This window comes from Anabrus simplex, chromosome 6, assembly GCF_040414725.1.
Source record: "Anabrus simplex isolate iqAnaSimp1 chromosome 6, ASM4041472v1, whole genome shotgun sequence".
Lineage (NCBI taxonomy): Eukaryota > Metazoa > Arthropoda > Insecta > Orthoptera > Tettigoniidae > Anabrus > Anabrus simplex.
Window position 1 is genome coordinate 245,086,002 of NC_090270.1, and position 19,951 is coordinate 245,105,952.

Sequence of the window (19,951 nt, forward strand, 5' to 3'; positions counted from 1 at the left end):
ACGACACATACACCCAGCGCCTGTGCCAGAGAAATTAACCACTGATGGTTAAAATTACCGACCCTGCAGGGAATCAAACTCCGGACCCCTGTGACCAAAGGCCAGAATGCTAACCATTTAGCCATGGAGCCGGACACTGCTATGCTAAGTGTAGTCGAATCACAATACCTTTTGAACTGACGAATATTTTATTATTAAAATTTTAAATATATGACTCACTTACAGTTTGTTAAGAAGGAAGCTGATGTTTAGAATGTCGACACAGTTAACAGGACTTACAAATTCTCAGTCTTTTGAAGAAAAAACTAAATGAAACACTTAGAACAGTATAACATAGCTGTAAAATACCCGTAAAAGGTAGTAAACCGAATGCAGTGCAGATATAAGCCATATCTAATTTTCCTTCGCCACAGAATTTCAAACATGTGAGACAATATTTTGACCTATGTATCTTCCTTTCACAGCATTGCCTAAATGTTACAGAGACTGTAGTACCGCTTCCAGAACTTCTATGCAAGAACAACAGTTGAAAATCTTCACCTAAATGCAAAGGATCCTTTAGGAAAACTAAGAAAATGCTGATTGAATACATTACGTTGAGTTCCTATATCCAGACGGATGCATCTAGAATAGGAATTGGCGCGATTTTATACCAAGAAGATACATCTAATCTAACTAAATACTACTTAGCATTCATGTGCAGAAAGCTAAGACCACTCGAGTGGAATTATATGACAATTGAATTGGAAGCATTAGCCGTAGTACAAGCTTTAGAGTATTGGAGTATTGAAGATCATTTTTAGAATTGATTACAAAGCACTTTCATTTATCATGATTTCAACTTTGACAGTGGAAGAGTAACTAGATGGGCTTTCTTTATCCAGCAATTACAGATTAAAGTAGAGCACGGTCCTGGTAAAAAGAACATTCTTGCGAACACTTTAAGCAGGAATCCAGCTGTAGATGTCAAACAAATTAATCTAGTTAATTTGATACCAGAATGTCAAGAAGTTTTACGAAGATTGCAGTATATACCTCAGACACACAGGAGAGATCCTGAACTTAGAGACACCATTCGATATCTGGAAGTAAGAATATTAAGACAGGACGCTGGAATGTTAAACATGGACAGCATTTCAAGGACATATCTCATACGAGACAGGATACTGTACAGATTTTCAGACCGAAATCATAGCAAATTGCGAATAGTACTTCCTCACAATTTAAGGATCGAACTCCATTGGTAAGCGATGAGAATCATTTTACGCTGTGGTACTGTCAAGAGTTATAATCTGATAAGGAGAAATTAATTTGGAAATCCATGACGCAAGATATTGTAGACATTCTCTGAACATGCGATATATGGCAACGGCCTAAATAAAACAACTATTTGATGCAGAAATCAATGAAAATTATTCCGTCCCGAACAAGGAGATGTTTGCATTGGATTTATGAGGTACTTAGCTTAAAGCCAAAAGAAGTAACAGATACGTGATATTTAACATGTGTTTCTTTACTAAATACTGCATGAAGTTTACAATCCATAAAGCTAAATCTAGGCAGATTCTGAAGAGATTAGAAGGAAATGTTATTCAAGTTATAAGTCGGCAAGGATAACTATTAACTGATCATCGAAGTCAATTTACAGCTAGAGAATTCAGAAATGCTATTGTGAGGATGAACAGCAGACACCTTATGAATTCCATAAAACATACATCCACAAATATTTCCGTGAGATTAATGTAAGAACTAGTCAAATACTGTCGTATAATTTGTCCAAATTAGCACTGGAAACGGGTAAATGTTTTACCAATTATCCTGGATTTCATTAACTCTTTACTTATGAATTTACTGCACAGATACCAGTCATATTACATTTTCAACAGGAACCTACAAGATCATGGGACGACATTGTAGATAATCAACCAGACGCTGAACCATCTATTGAACTTAGGGTTCAAAGGACTAGAGATGAAGTACTACAACATAAGGACAAGGGATTGAGAAGATATAGCATAGATCTTTGCTAATGGCTGAACATATACCGTACTAATTATAAAACCTGCAATGTCTAAACCAGACAAATGTGTATATGGAAAGTGTGGAAGGTTGTACATTGGACCTTTCAGTATCATCGAGAACCTGAACAATGAAGCCTATAATTTAACTAAGATGAATGGACAAGAAGGAATCTACAATGAAAATATCTTGAGATTTTATTTACCAGTACGGTATTGAGATTAAAAAATTGACGTTTATTCATATTTTGAATCGGCAGTAAGAGGAGTGATGTGGTACCGTTATTTCCGTGCATTAACCCGGGATAGGACGCGCCACGGAGAAAATCTCTGCACATTTATTTTGTTTCTACAAGAATGCAACTTTGACTAACTCGTACGTGTGCCTGTCTTATTGTTCTCGTGGATTTTCGAAACCACTCGTCTCAAGGTTAGTTTATTACTATTTGTAACTACGTTGCTGTGGCGATAGTTACTGCTGGGTATTTTCTTCAATGAGGAAGTATTCTCCGCGCGCGACTCTTGCTGGCAGAATACATTTTTGTGTTTCCGTGTGAGTGTGACTGTGTTAGATTCAGTATATTATATTATTTAATCATTGTGCTTTTTCATTTACTAGAATGATGGATGTCACCAAGGAGGAAATGATTCATAAACTACTTATGAGTGTGGAAAAAGAATTCGATCGGAATGACTCACTTTTACGGACGGAGCTGTCGGCTCGTCGGCCTCATTTTGACGGAAGTGAAGTTGAACTTGATAAAGATACTGAACTGACTGTAGATTCAGAAGAATAATGTGAGTCAGAAGAATATAAAACTGAAGAAAGTGCTCATGAGACGAATAGTGAAGTATCGGTAGACTCGGAATATGGAGAGAATATTCCACCACACAACACTGAAGCTACCCCACAATACACTGGCAAAGATGGCGAAACTGTTTGGAATACTTACTGTGCTATGAAAACGCGGTCGATGAGGGGACGAAACATTGTAATTCATTTACCGGGCCCTAAACGGAAGGCTAGAAATGTTCATAGCCCTTTACAAGCGTCGGAGGTATTTTTTATGAATAACGTAATGGATGACATAGCAACGTACACCAATATATGGCTTGAGAAGAAACGTGATAAATTTCAAAATCACCGTGATGCAGAAATTAAAGCCATGATTACACTTTTGTGAGTGTACATGGCAAAGCACGTCAACCTTTTTGATTTATGGAGCACAGATGGAACTGGAATCAAGCTGTTTCGAAATACGAGGTTCTTAAACAGGTAGAAGATACAGTTATAAGCAATATGACTGGAAACTTACTTGATATATTTCAATAACGACCCGGTTAATGTAGCGTAGCCTACAATGATAGAACATGAGATGTTTTTAACAGCAAATATGGTGAAATTTTCTTTGTCTAGATCATCTACAAATAATTCGCAAACTGTACCTTAATGCGTGCGCAGATGTGGCTAAATATTACCAAAAACGTGTTATTTTACTTAAAGTCGAATAAATAAGGCATGGCTCAAACGCAGCATCCTTCATTGCGAGCTCATACCCAAACATGAGATGAGTGAATTATCTCTAAAACTCAAGTTATCACGGCGAGAAATTACAAGTAACCTTTCTACGAAAACAATACGATTTGACAACCTGTACTATAAAAAGGGATGCAACAGACAACTCGTACACAGCGTTAGAAAGATTTTTCAATTGTTCGGAAGTAAACGGAATGTAAAGTTCGTCGTAGTGAATTTCGCCACGAGAACGGTACGCAAGTTTGAATACGGAGACTTTGATGGTAAGCACATGGCGACTTGGTAACTGAAAAACTGAAGTTATTTATCAGTTTCTGAGCGTTCTAGTAAATGAAAAAGCACAATGAATAAATAATATAATATACTTAATCTAACACAGTCACACTCACACGGAAACACAAAAATGTATTCTGCCAGCAAGAGTCGCGCGCGGAGAATACTTCCTCATCGAAGAAAATACCCAGCAGTAACAATCGCCACAGCAACGTAGTTACAAATAGTAATAAACTAACCTTGAGACGAGTGGTTTCGAAAATCCACGAGAACAATAAGATAGGCACACGTACGAGTTGGTCAAAGTTGCATTCTTGTAGAAACAAAATAAATGTGCAGAGATTTTCTCCGTGGCGCGTCTAAATATGTAAGCGAATTATTAGCTGCATTGATAGGACGAATAGAAATTTGTACCAGCAGAACATTCACCAAAATTCTCGAACGTTTATGCTAATAGATGAACTCAGAACATGTGTCCTGAATTATCTAATTAATGACTGCGACATCATCGACTCGTCTTTCCATATTCTGGAACAAAAAATATTGGGGCTGCTAAATCGCTAGGTGATTAACAACGTGGAGCTGAAGCAACGTTTTCGTGAAATGGTTGAATGCTTCAAGAGATCATTTTGAATTACAACGGAACGAAGATTCCTACTCATCATGTTCGAGAGAATGGACCAATCAACCAACACCCACGGTCTGAAGAATTGGAAGCCATCACACGAGTTTCTGAACTACACTTCGTCATGAATCATTAAACCCCATGTGGAGAGGATCCGATGACGATGGCAACTACACTGATCTAAAACGAACATGTGACCAAGGATATCAGTATGTAAATCTATTACATTTAGATTTTTATAGCTTTATAATTGTAAATATTTTAAAATATAGCGTAATGAAAGGTATGATTATGCCAAGAAACTTGATGTGAAAGCTATTGAATTGTCTAATAACTTTTCCCAATCAGTTGGATGAACGAAGTCACGTTTAAATAATTTATATGGTAAGCACTTATTTATTTAAAGTGGTTACTACGTCACATTAATAAACAGATACAATTCATTAATGATATATTACTAATTGCATTAATTCTTGAACGAAACGCTTCTCTTAGATGTCAAAAATAGTCGTCATACAGTAGCGCTGGACATAACTCCGATTTCATTTGTTCTATGCATATTCTCTGTGTATGTTTTTAAACTTCCTAAAAATAATAGGTGTTTCTTTTATGCTAGAAGTAAATGTGTGTTTCCGCTATTTCATTTTCATCATGTTATGGGCCCAGGATCGTGAACTGCGTGAGTATATTACGACTTCTCTATAAAATCGTACCGTAAAGGCCTGTTTTCACATGTAGGACTGTGCTGCGACTGTGCTGTGGTCATGTGGTCCTTGTTCATTGCATCTGTGCTCACAGGTTGGAGACATGGATCCGAACGAAGAAGACGTACCGTAGTTATTGCCTGCGCAGCGTACATTGTTTTACAACAAAAGAAGAAGAAAAATAAAAATTATAAAGGCATTCATGTTGTTGAACTAAAATTATCATTTGTTCGTCCATCTTTAAGGAAGACAACTGCGCCACCCTACTACTGCAAACTATCACACAATGTATCTCAACCAACGAGCACAGTACTCAGACAGCGCATTGCGCACTCTATGTTATTCTGTGCTCGTTGGTCACTGGATCACGTACGACCGAGTGCTTCCGATTACCACCGAAATAAGACGGAAGTCCGGCTTGGCGACACTAGGGCGACCGTTTCTAATTTTCACATGTGGTACTGTGGTGAGACCAGGCGACGACTGTGTGGGCCGTAATCGCTCTGCTTGGCGATCCATGACAGCACCGTACCAACACGGTAGGGACACAGTCCTACATATGAAAATACTCAACTGCTGTTCAATGTAAATGGAATGGTTTATACTGTTTGGCGATTGCGGAAGACACAGCACGGTCGAAGCACAGTCACAGCACAGTCTTACATGTGAAAACAGGCCTTAATTATGCAATATGATTCAAGACAGTATAAGGTTAAATGTCTCATTACTGAATTACGTATTTTGGAAAACAAAGATGCAAGCTATTTTTTTACATGACGATTTATGGGAGGATGAAAATGATGACTGGAAAAAGAAGAATAACAAGGCTATAGCGTACATTGCGTTGGGTGTCGAGGACAGCCAACTAATTCATTTTGCTCATCTGAAAAACGCGTACGATGCATGGAAAAAATTGTCAAAGAAATTCGAGAGATCCACGTTTGCAGCAGGCTATATTTACGTCGTAAGTTGTATGGAATACTTTCTCGTGGCGGCTCAGTGAACAAAGCATATTGATGCCATCATGGAAGTGGTCTTATTGCTGCGCTCGTCAGGTATGCCTCTCAAGAATGACGAGATCGTCGCGGTGTTATTGGTGAGTCTTCCAGAAACATACTCGGGACTCGTTACGGCGCTCGAAGATCGTGACGGAGCAGATTTAACTGTGGAGTACGAAACAGGAAAAATACTCAACGAGTATCAAAGACGTGTCGAAGCAGGCGTGCCGGGAAATGATGACTGGGAGACAGCACTACAGTCAACCGCAACAGGCTCAAGTAAGGTTAGTCATCATAATAAAACAGAATCGCACATAGATGCGAGGAAGGAAAACTTAAATAAAAATTATAAAGAGACACGAATACGTTATTTTTGTTAAAAATCCGGGAATTTAAAGAAGGATTGTCATTGGTTCAAGAAAAGCCAACAAACAAATTCAAGTGGTAAAGAATCTGCCAAATCGTCGGTCGAGGTAGAGAGTAAACAGAGTTATGTGTAATTCAAGATACAAGATCAGCAAAATAACACTCGACATGAGGAACAGTGCATTGATTCCGATGCAACAAGTCACATCACTAGCAACCAATAATTTTTCTCAAGTATGCGTGATGTAATGTCTGCTGTTTATCTCGCTAATGGTTCGACAATACAGGCAGCTCGAGTGGGAAAAGGACCATTGTATTGTGAACTACCAGAAGGAAAAGTCCACGAAATAGAACTGTAAAACTTTCTTTATATTCCAAAACTGGACGATAATTTGATTTCGGTCAAGGGGATAACAGAACAAGGTCATCGTATAATTTTGGGGAATACATGTGGAATCTATAATGGACACAGGATCGTTGCTGAGGCAAGAAGCGCTTGTAATTTATTCCGACTTCAGACTGTTACTCCAAGGCAGGTAGCTAAGTCGGCAAGAGAAGAAGGATGTCTGCACCTATGGCATAGTCGTTTGAGCTACAGGGATCTGGCTACGGTTAAGCGATTAATTAATGAGCAATTTGCCACAAAGATTCTAGTATTTTCATTTTCGTAGGAGTTAATATGCAATAATTGTATTAAAGGAAAACTAGCTCAGTCGAAGTTTTCATATGGTATGTCAAGGGAAACAGAACCGATGAGACTTATCCATTCCGACCTTTGTGGGCCTATGCAAATGGCGACGCCTAGTGGCAGCAGATATTTTCTGACTCTAATCGACGACTACTCGAGATTTACTGTAGTGAGATTATTCAAATACAAGGATTAATTACCTGGTGTCATACGCGAATATATCACCAAATGTCAACGAGATTAGAGAGAAAACCAATTTCCACTCGCGCGGTGACAATAGAAAAGAATACGTTTGTGAAGAACTCGAAATTTTCTTCAGAAAGATGGTATACAACATCATCTTACTGTCCCCTATACTCTTCACCAGAATGGCGTCGCAGAGAGGAAAAACAGGTCATTAACTGAAGCAGCGAAGTGTATGCTGTTAGATGCTGGACTGGATGACCGTTACAGAGAAGCTGTATAAACTGCAGCATACTTACAAAATCGGTCAGCGAGTCGGAGTACCAATAAAACTTCAATCGAGTTATTCACGGGAGTGAAACCTGGTCTTAGTCATCTAAGAGTTTTGAATCGAAGATTCATTCCTTGATTCCCAAGCATAAACGCAAGAAATGGGATGACAAAGCAGCAGATGGTGTTATTATTGGGTATGATGAGTGTGTTAAAGGATTATGGACCCTATGACAGCCAAGATTTGGGTCAGCAGGTCTGTGAAAATAGTAGAATATGATACCAATCACACGAATCTTGTTAGCAGTATAATGCCAGAAGGTGAAACCAATCTCACCTCGAAGACCAACTCAAAGACAAAAGGAATTCCTATTGAAATATGTTCACCTAACGACAATACACACGATTCTTATGAAGAAAAAGACGACTTGGAAATCTAATTTGACAGCACAACTGAAATTGAAGAGGAATCCCAAAGACGTCCGTCAAAACGAAGAAACAAAGAAGTACCACCATCAAGATTGACCTACAAAGTGCAAACATATTACGTGAGAGAGCCTAGCACATGGTATAAACTGCTGAAAATGGAACACCGTGGGCGAATGTTATGGTCGACTGCTGCTGAAGGGGAAATACGTGTTCTAAAGGAACGTAAAGTTTGGGAATATGCAGATATTCCATCTGGAAAGAAAGCGATTTCATGCAAATGGGTTTTAAAAGCAAAGCGAGATGGTGTTCGAAACGTTTACACGTATAAGGCCCATTTGGTATCTTGAGGTTTCTCGCAAAAATTTGGAGAAGATTTCGACGGAATATTTGCACCATTTGTTAAACATAAAACGTTGTTAAACATGAGACTATTAGAGTTTTGTTCGCTGTAGCTGCACAGAAATGTATCCTTGTTTGACATTCGGATGTCAAATCTGCATATTTGAATGGCAAATTAACAGAAATTATATACATGGAGCAGCCACAAGGTTTTGAAGAACCGGGCCAGGAAAACAGAGAATTAAAATTGCGATAAAGATTTTATGGATTGAAACAGTCTTCACATGTGTGTAATAAAAAGGCTCAAGAAGTAATATTGAAGCTAATGTTTCAACGAGCAAGGCTGATCAATGTCTGTATTACGGAAGAGAAGAAGATGGTTCTATTAGGTATATTGTGTTATACGTGGACGACTTGTTGGTAGCTCTTCAGAATTAACGGCAAGATTTGGTCGAGAACTACTCCGTTATTTCGACTTGAAGAATTTAGCCGATGTAAAATATTATTTGGAATCCAGATCGAACGAAAACCAGATGGATCGTTTTTGTTAAACCAGAGGTCAAAAATTGTGAAACTACTCGAAGACTTCGGATTATCAGAAACAAAGTCAGTAGTTACCCCAGAACAAACGAGCATCCTATCTGCAGAAAAAACTGATAGTCCAGACTTAGAAAAACAATGCAGCATACAGAAAGGCAGTAAGATCTTTAATGTATTTAAGTACAGTATCAAGACCTGGCATCAGTACGGCAGTTGGAATTCTTAGTCGTCGTGTTGAAAGATCAAAGCAAAGTGATTGGAATGATATGAAGTGGATAATGCGTTACCTTGCTACAACAATCGATATGAATTTTGCATTTATCTTTACGCGGAAATTGATAATTGAAATTTTATATGGGTGATGACTGGGCGAGTGACAGGATGAATCGAAAATCGACAATTGGGTATGTATTCCTACCCGGAAAGGGGACAATTGCCGGTATAGACGCAAGCAAACATCCGTTGCAATGTCATCAACAGATGCAGAGTATGTTACAGCGTCTCTAGCTAGTCGGGAGTTATTGTGGCTCAAGCTGTTAGTCAAATATTTCAGTATACAGACTGTTGAACCAGTCAACATGTTCGAAGATAACCAGGGTTGCACTCGGATGATTGAATCGAGTATTTCTGGAGCTCGAACTAAACATATCGATGTATGCCATCATATGTTGAGAAATCTGCATGAAAAGGGAATTATAAATGTTCAATACTGTCTTTCTAATATGATGTTGGCGGATTTATTTACGACACCGTTACAACGCAAGCAGTTCAATTGGTTTTTGGAAGAATTAGGTTTCTCGGAGTACTGAATCTTTGAATCTGCGTCAGCAAGAATGATGAAGGAAACGCTTCTCCTAGATGTCAAAAGTAGCCGCCATCTTTGACTACGTCAACTTCATACAGTGGCGCTGGACTTAACTCCACATTTCCTTGTTCTATGTATATTCTCTGTGTATATTTTGAAACTTAATAAAAATAATACTTTTGTGTTATGCTGGAAGTAAATGTGTGTTTCTGCTATTGTATTTTTATCAATTAAGCGTTAAATGATGTAAGAATTAAATCTGATGATCTAGTTATCTGAAAGGACTATAGTCAAGCTTTTATGAAAGTTATTCTTTCGCTCAATGATATTAGTTCAGATCTAAAGATACAAGCAGTTATAGTGGATTATAAGTGTCAGTCGCATGGAATAAGGTCAATCTATACAACAACAGTAATTACAATGACCGTTCAGGAGGGACAGAATTGACTGCAATGGTTTACTTTCACATTATAATTTGTTATGGTAACAAGAGGCGTGTACTTAATTATAACTGTATTATTTCATGAATTTATGATATCAGATTTAATTAATGAATTTAAGAAATGAAAATCAGAACTACTTTTGAGTCTCAGTAAAAGTATTAATAACGTTTACTAATTCCGGTTGAAGTTTTATTATGCTAATTACATTGACAGGATATCTGATAAAGACAATTGACAGTACATTTTATAACTTTAGGAGTGAAAATGTAAAGAGTATGAGATTTACTCTTGTTAAATTTTGGCCAGTAAGGTGGTTGAAGAACTGAATAAATTTATTATGAACTGAAAGTTAAGATTAATTATGAGTGCAAAATGGATGTAATAGCATTAAGGTATCATAGAGTAATAGTAAGATTTATTGGTATTAAAATCGTTTAACCTGATGCAATAATAAGTAATAATAAATTGTTGAATTTACTAATCAATTCTGAAATCATTTTTATAATTTATTTAGTAATGATCGACGTTAAGTAAATAATTATTCAAATACCATTTCTACATAAATCTTTTTCAAGGGATGGGAACATTGTGTAATTAAGCGAAGTAATTGCTAATTAACAATTATTACTTGACTCATAAAGTTATTGTATAGGATATATAGGAATGATTTGCAGGTGTGTGAATGAGTGTTATCAGCATCAGATATTAATAAACGCAATTTTTTTAATAAAATTGAACTCTCTGCGTTGTTAATGCCTGATTGTCGTGCAACCATAACCCGGCACGCCTTGAATTCTTTCTCATGCCAATCCCTAACACAATAAAGTCACAATATACACATGTCTTCATTATATCCTCTTATGCCTTTCAGAGTTCTGCCTGCAAGCCACTGCGACTTTTCTAAACGCCTCCACTATCATCCATTTGAAACCAGCTCTGTGGTCTCGTTTAGTTTCGTACTCCTTATTTTTAAAATTTAAATCACTAGAAACTGAGTCCAGCTATCGTCGTCTTAGACTCCCTATACTTCACTTATCCTCGATGACGGAGTCCATTATTCTCCTAGGTAACCTATACTCCTCTATTCGCCACGCATGACCCAACTCGAAACTGGTATCTTCATAGCCATTATCTCCCGAGTGCAAGCTGACGGGTGCGTGACAAATATTCTCGAACGTTTATGCTAATGGATGAACTCAGAACACGTGTCCGGAATTTTCTAATTAATAACTGTGGCATATTCTACTCATATCCGACTCGTTGGCTGAATGGTCAGCGTACTGGCCTTCGGTTGAGAGAGTCCCGGGTTCGATACCCGGTCGGGCCAGGGATATTAACCTTTACTGGTTAATCCAACTCACACACCACACGTAACACTATCCTCCACCACAATAACACGCAGTTACCTACACGTGGCAGATGTCGCCCACCCTCATCGGAGGGTCTGCCATTACAAGAGCTGCACTCGGCTAGAAATAGCCACACGAAATTATAATTATTCCACTCATCTTTCCCTATTCTGGAGAAATATTAATATTCATACTAGATTGTTTAAATCTTCTTCTGGGTGGAGGAACAATTCGACAGACACCAGGATGGACAGCAACAGTACGAGAACACAATTCGTAGGAACCGTTGTTTTAGTAGACCAGGGTGCTTACCATCATTTGAATAAAAGAACAACATATTGTTGAGTTTACATACAAAAATGTTGTTGATGTGACAGAATGGAAAACTTTATTTATTTTTCCATTGGCATTGGACATTGTAACAAACTAGTGGATGTTGGTTTGTTAGAAATATAAGGGGCAGTCAAATTGAAAACGAACACCCGTCATAACACACATTGCGCGCGAAAGGTACCAACACTGTTGTTGCGTATCGATACTGCTTCCGCTGTGGTAGGAGAACTCCATAGTGAGAACTCACAACTGCACGCACGTGTTGGGCTATGTCTTTGTTGGTATCCGGACAGGTCTGGTGTGTTCGTCCAGCTGTAGAAATGGGGACAAGTAAAGAAGAGCAGAGAAGTGTGGCTCGTTGTCTGGTAGCGTAGCGCTATGAAGACACTTTGCAGAAAATGTGAAGCGCCATAAGTCAAAACGCCCTGGAATGCTGTCAGACGGGATCATTCGCCACCATACTTCCAATCTGACGAAGGCTACGCTTTAGCGATTTGGTTGGGAAACATTTCATCATCCTCCGTAGAGCCCGGATCATCCTCCTTAAAATGTTCGCATTTAGGCGACTTGAAGAAAGACGTTCGTGGGCGTCGGTTTCATTTGGACGAGAAAGTGCAAAACTGGAATTGATCGTCTCGTCTCCCAGTGGTATAAATGTATTAACGCTTTTGGTAAGTACTTTTCAATAAAACCATCCCATGGTCACGTTGTAGCTGTTGTTCGCTTTTCATTCGACTGGCCCTTATATAATTTTGTTGCAATTAATTCAACTAATTCAATTCAATTCAATTCAATTCAATTCAATTCAATTCAATTCAGTTCACATTAATGGAACCGTTGGTGGTCAATTCAATTCAATTCACCTAGCAAACGTGAGAGATTTGAAAAACAAATTCGAAATGTTTGTGTTTATAGCATGGACATTTTACGTCTCCAAACATGGGTTCCAATTGAAAACATCTGCCAAACACACGAATTGTGTACTGAAAAATTCCGAACACTCTGTATAATATTATTCGTTATAGCTAGAGGTATGAAAATATTACAACTGCAATAAACGAGATGATAATACAAGGCGTGCTATTTTTACCTCCTTTCACTTTGCTTACATCTCGTCATATCTCCAAATCTTTAGGACCGGTTCCATTACTACTACAGGTACTACTAAATCGTTTCATTCCTCTTCTGAAGGGGGAGGCGGGCCTTCTAGACGGTGACGCCGTCTCTCAGGCCAGGAGATTTGTATCGCAGAAGGAGATGTGCGGAGAAGGAAATAGGGTTGGCGGCTGTGGCCTATACTAAGAACTGTCCCGGTATTCGCCTTAGTGCAGGAGAATGGAAAACCACGGAAAACCATTTTCAGGATAGCCGATGGTGGGGACCAGCCCCAGTCCGTCTTCCAAATAAAGAGGAGTAAAGCCACGGTGGAGCCGTGACCATCCATCCTCTGCTCGGTTGGCCAGTCGTAGTGGTGAGCTGTTGGACCACGGACCAGCCGTGGCCACTTGTGGGCCGAGACGCACTCTGCATCCGCCGACGGTTCCATTAATGTGAATGAATGCTATGAGAGGAGAGCAATATAGGAGTGATTTAGAGGAATATGTATTCTTTTTTTTCTTCTTCTTTCTTCGATTTTGGCCTACTTTGTACCATAGGAAACTATTGATTAAGTGGTTAATAACTTTCTTTTATCTCAGAACATCTTCATCATTTCGCTGTTTTTTCTCTTCCTCTCCTATGAGCAGATGTTCTTGGCCTTTTTATTTTGCTTTCCTGGAACCCTTTGAATATGTCAATCGTATATCGAAATATATAACTGTTCTACATCTCTTTAGGATTGATGCCAACTTCCTTCATGTAATTTATCATTTCTCTTACCCATTTTGTAATTGCATTTATGTTAGTGACGTAGTTAGAGATTTTAGTCGACCCCCGTTCATTTTCGTGAGGTGCCTGTAAAATTTCAGACTCTTCTTTCGTATGGTATATCTAATGTCTCTGACCGTATAGATCTTCATTTGTACTCCTTCTCCACGTACTATCATCATTTTCTTTCTTCGCGTCCTAAGATCTTTCTCAAGATTCTTCTTTCTTCTCTAGCTTTTCCTCTTTCTTGTTCTGTATCAGACATTCTGAACTGTAGAGCGTCCCTGGATTGACAGAGTGGTATATTGTCTAATGTTTTCCCTGTAAGATATTGTTCTGTTGTTGTATCAACGAGGTGAAAGTCATTTGGAGCGACGTCCGAGCTGTAGGAAGTTTGGGCGATGATTTCCCAGAGAAACTCCTTCAACAGCATGGTGGTCTGCTGCGCTATATCAGGTCGCGCGTTGTTGTGAAGGAAGATGACACCCTCGGTGAGAAGTCCTGGCCATTTCCTCCTGATTTCTTCCCGCAGTCGTGTCAAAGTCTCGCAGTATCGGTCAGCGGTCACTGTGTGCACTTTTCCAAAACCTCCACAAGTATGACATCCGCGATGTTCCAGAACACTGTGGCCATCACCTTCCCGGCATCTTAATCTTTTTTGTTTTTGGAAAGGAGGTGTGTTTCCACTCCACTGACGACCGCTTACTGCAGGGTTGTAGTGGTGCATCCATGTTTCATCACCCGTGACCATGCGGTGAAGAAAAGTGTTCCTTTCAGGGGAGAAACGTTGCGAAAGTTGCAGACTTGCCCCTATGCATTTATCCTTGTGTTGGTAGGACAGATTTCGTGGAACCGATCGGGAATACACTTTTCAGTACTGCAGAATATCACAAACAATATGAATAACGCTTCCGAGCGACATTCTCAATTCTACCGACATATGCCCGAATATGATCCTCCTATTATCCTGAATCAACTCCTTCACGCGAGCTGTGTTCAAATCTGTTGATGTCGTGCAGGGTTGGAGGCTGCGATCCTCGTCGGTGACCCCTTCCTCTACCAGTCGCAAACTTTTGACATTATTCTGCGACATGCTGACGAGTCATTATAGTATCTTCGCAAACCTCTACCAGCTGCCGGTAAATTTGAGCCGAGGTTACATGTTTTGCCCACAGAAATCAAACAACTGAGCGGATTTCTTGGAGAGATCAGTTTTCCAAACGAGTAGCCGTTTGTATTTACCTACAACTAGCGCTGTAAGTGGTGGGTGGCTGAAACTCTGTATAGTTGCCAATCATATGCATTAGAATTACCGCACACTACTCATTTCTCTGTAACTGACGTAACTCCAGGACTATCGACCTCGTAGCCTTAGTTTCTGATTATCCCTCGTATTCTGCACTAATCTATAGGTAAGCACCATCCTTCTGACCCATCCTTTGTTTGCTCCTTTATAAATCCCATTCGGATGGATTCATTCATCTTGTTTTTATTTAAATTAATATATCTCTTTTCAGATTTAGTTTCGTTCTTTACGAAAGACATGTCTGTGAACTTGTCAGCTAATAAACAACACACAGGGCATGCACGATATTGATCTTTGTTTTCATCCACTACAGAGCGCATAGACTAGAGAGTACCTATATAACTTTACTACTCTCTGACATATAATTAATTCCCTGGGAAGGTTGAAGGGTTGTGCACTAATAAGGCGCATACTGTTTGTAACTTCTAATATTCAGATTTTTAATTACAATAACAGCCGTATAATTTAAACAAGAACGTTCAATCGGTGTTGCACTGGAAAGCAAAATGGGTTGTTTTCAATTTATAACTGCACATATCAGCTGAAATGCATATAAGGATCATACCTTTTATGCATGTGATAGTAAAAGTTCCATGTGCGTTGTGTACGAAATTCGGCTTGAGTGGGACAACAAAATATTAGACTGTATGCCTTTGCTGGCAAGACCTAGTGTTTACAGTCACTTTGTCTTCTTGTATGGGCTAGAGTGACTCTGTTACTTTCATTGATCTGGCTCTGTCTTATCCTTGGCTTTGACAATATGAAAGTGACTGAGGTATGAGCGATGCTAATAATGCCATTCCTTGTGCAGCCAGTCCCTGCTATGAATGGTATGAAAATGTTGCTCATAGGTTGCTCGGTTGGTGCATGCATTTCAGTATGTTTGGCAGACTGATATGTAATAGCAGCTTCTGGCTCGGTGAGGAAAGCAACGGCAAACTATCTCACTCCTCATTTGCCTAGTACGCCTCTTCAGTGATACCTAGGTCATCTATGACAGCTGATGGCGGAGCTGTTGAGGATCCAACCAGCCTTAGGGCTGAAGATTGAACATACATACAACTTAATGGATACGCTAAGAATGCCAAGTCAAGTTTTATGAAAATGCACACACTAAGGAAATACATTATCCTACTTACGTTTCTGAAGGCAAATCCTTGTTCCTTTTTACCATAGCACATGCAGTAGATGAATAGAGAACATGTCTGTGTGACAATAACTGCAATAGAATTTCATTTTCTTCATTTAAAAGTGTACGATTTTATTATGTCTTTAAAAACTTAAGTTTCAAAATTTAACCTAATTTTAACATTCATATTATATTTTTTTATCATGCGTATGATACCTTTGTGAGAATATTCAGCTAATCTGCAATAAAAACCTAGACGTTTACGCAATTCTTGATATTACATTTCGAGAATAAAAAATGTGTACAAAATTATGCATACACAGATTAAATCTACAATAACTTCTTCCTTTCTTCGAACACTTGTCAATCGATAAATTACTCTCTAATGAATCACTTAGTGTTGAAATTTATTGCGTGTTTTATTCATCTTTCATATACTTGTCTATATTTACACCATTGGATGTAAATAAACAAGCCTATACACAAGCGAGATAACAAGCGACACGAAGCGGCAGAATGCAGGGCTACTATGCGCGAAACATACAATGCGTCGAAAGAAAGCTTTTATAAAACTTCATTGATATCGATATCGCATGTTATCGATATTTACAGAGAGTTAAAGCTTCAATATTGCCGGCCATGTTACTTATGCTGCCATCGTGCAGCAGGAATTGAAGATGTAGGCGACAGATTGTCCCCCGACACTTTTAGCAGCAGCTCGCATGACCGATAGATCGATGCCTGGCACTATGAGAGATAGGTATCATATTTTACTTTCATTTACCCCTATCATATAAGCATAACAAAATAACAAAACAAGGTCATTAGTTAATAAACGCTATTTCTTCAATGAATTAATGCTATAAAATTCTATTTTTAGTATAGATAATTTTGCTACAAATAAACAAAATTAATGTTATAAAGTCACACCTCTAGTTATAGCCATTTTAATACCTCTAATCTCATGAAAAAAACAAGATTACCTGTCACTGCTGCAGCCTCTGTACCTTCTTCATTGACTTCTATATAAGCCTTCTGTAGAGCTTTGCTAATGGCAATTTTCTCATCAGTTATGCCGGTAAAGTCTGCTTCGAATGTGAAGAGTTCCCCCATACCAAGCTGAAAAAATAGAAAATGCAGGGAAGGTTGTTTGAAATAATGGAGTAATGGAGTGTTATAACCCTGCATTTCTGTTTTTCTAGATACTCACTTCTCATTAATATCTATTGAATGTTATCACTTCTTATTGGTTGTTGTGGAGATAGAAGATAACCATTCAATGGAGGAAGAAACCTTAGGGGGACGAAAATTTCGCAGTGATGAAGAGGTAACAAGATGAATTATGTAAAGTACGTAAATCAACGTACAGTTATCGTCATACTTACATTTTGTAGAGGAGCTTTTAAATCAATGGTGTTTAAGATCTTGAATCGTGGTAGCACCACTGTCGTCTTTATTTCGCTCAATCTACTCATAATCCGAGGTACATCCAAGTTTTCAATGTTGGACTCCAGTTGTTCTAGTCCATTTTTACGCTCTGGTAGCAGGAGCAGCATGCTGAACTTTCCTCCCTGGGGACAGAGTGAAAATAAAATATAAGTTTAAGAACAGTAATACGTAATTTATGTAAACAATTGTAATTATCAAATATTTCTCTTTTATATCACATATAAAATTAATTAAATTCTTTATAATTGAGAGACTCCTCCGGAAAACATTGTATGATCCATTTTTCCAAAAGTGAGTTATAGGTCGAGTAACACTGGATATCAAGGATGAAATTTTCTCCCACTGTGTTTATAATTTATGCCACCAATCCATGAAATTCATTCTCCGTGGAAGAACATTGCATATACACTAAAATTTCGTAAAACCAAGAAGGAAACACGCGATAGAAATGAACTTTATACCACGAAGTAGTTACATGAAAATACACAAATGATTAAGATCTGTGCATGACAGTTGAGCTTGAGAATTCAGTATTTTGTGTAGCCTCCACGCGCTGCAGCCAGAGCTTCTAAACGTGGTATGGAATTAATAAGATTCTGGATATGTTCCTCGGGAATCTTTCTCCATGCAGTTTGCATGCGAGTCCACAAATCATCGACACTGGTTACTGAAGGACCGTGACGAACAAGTCACCGACTAACCACATCCAAGACATGTTCGATGGACGACATGTCAGGCGAACGTGCAAGCCATGTAAGCAATGTTACCCATCGTTCTTGCACATTCCTCACCACACGTGGCCGGGCATTGTCCTGTCGAAATGCGGCATGTGGAGTTGCCTGAATGAGAAGGAGTACTTCGGGCTCTAAAACCTCCCCGATGTATCGGTTCCTGTTGAGGTTACCCTAAGTACGTAGGGGCTGCCTGGCCGAGGCGGTAAAGGCGTGCTCGGTTCGCCCGGAAGGACGTGGGCTCGAATCCCCGTCAGGAAGTCGTAAAATTTAAGAAACGAGATTTTCACTTCCGGAAGTGCATATGGCCCTGAGGTTCGATCAGCCTACACCAAAAATGAGTACCAGGTTAATTCCTGGGGGCAAAAGGCCGAGGGTAGAGCAAACTACTCTACCCCATCACGAGCCGAGGTTAACAATGGTGGAAGCCTTTACCTTCCACTGCTCCAAGGGCCTTCATGGACTGTACGGAGGTGACTTTGCTTTGCTTTGCTTTGCTTTGCTTTGCTTTTACTAAGTACGTAGAAGCTGAAATCAGTTGTTGTACCCAATGGTGCCCCAAACCGTCACATTTGGAGTTTGTCCACTACATCGCTAAACAATGCAGACTGCTAGACTGCGCTCATCACGGTATTGTCGAACACGTACGATGCTATTACTATAGGACAGATTGAAGTGGGGTTCGTCTTAAAACACTACATTTTTGCCACTCAGCAAACCAGCGACGGTGTTCACGTGCCCATTGCAGTCTGAGGCGTTTGTGGTTTCTGGACAATGGAAGTCGACGCAATGGCATATGTGCAGCCAGTCCAATCCGCAGCAGATAACGTCGAACCGTGCAATGCTCTCGCGTCGAGCAAACACTGTTGATGAAGCTGTACGATCCGTTATGGCTATGCGTACAAGATGGTGGTCATCCCGTGCTGTGGTCATATTGCGTGGTCCAAAACCCCACGCATCATGCCCTGTATGAGATAAATATCGTATCCCCGCAAGCAGGTGTCTAACAACAGTAGGTACTAAAAACTAAAGGGGTTGAAGAAGATAATTTACAGGCGTTAGGTAAGTTGGTAGTTAAAACTTGAAACTTACATGATTTCCTACATATATAGATACTTACATTCATGTTTCCGCATTAAGTCTCTTCACTGACTACACTTGGTGAAACTCTGAACGTGTGTATCAAATAAGAAGGGCCCTGCAATCCTAATCACTTATTGCCGCACACTGCTCTACACATCCACCGAGTTTGGATTCATTCGGGCCATTCTTTCACGGTGTTGGAATTTTCACAAACGTTAGTATACATTAAAATGCTAACATAGACTTATGCTTACTACCTGTTTCTCAATGATTATCTGTATATAAGAGCAGAAAATGGCCAAATAATATGATTACACCAAGGTTCAATGCAAGAAATTCAAGAGGAATAGTTGTAAACTACATACAACAAGGAAAGTTTAACAAAACCAGGAAAAAGTGTTCTAGATGAGGTGCATGCGTAAACATTACGAAGTCTCCATCGTATCTTGGTTTTATGACATATTTAATTACTTATTTCTTTATTTAT

General features: G+C 39.1%; 1 protein-coding gene across 5 annotated transcripts in view; it reads right to left on the reverse strand.

Moving 5' to 3' along the window:
- Positions 1–19,951, reverse strand: part of LOC136875691 (leukocyte elastase inhibitor) — a 222,923-nt gene that overhangs the window by 55,435 nt on the left and 147,537 nt on the right. For all 5 annotated transcript variants that reach the window (XM_067149248.2, XM_068228103.1, XM_068228105.1 and 2 more), the window contains exons 6-7: positions 17,587–17,772; positions 17,185–17,320 (exon numbers count right to left, since the gene is read on the reverse strand). In XM_067149248.2, the coding sequence (XP_067005349.2) occupies positions 17,185–17,320; positions 17,587–17,772 (322 nt within the window). The remainder of the gene's footprint in view (positions 1–17,184; positions 17,321–17,586; positions 17,773–19,951) is intronic.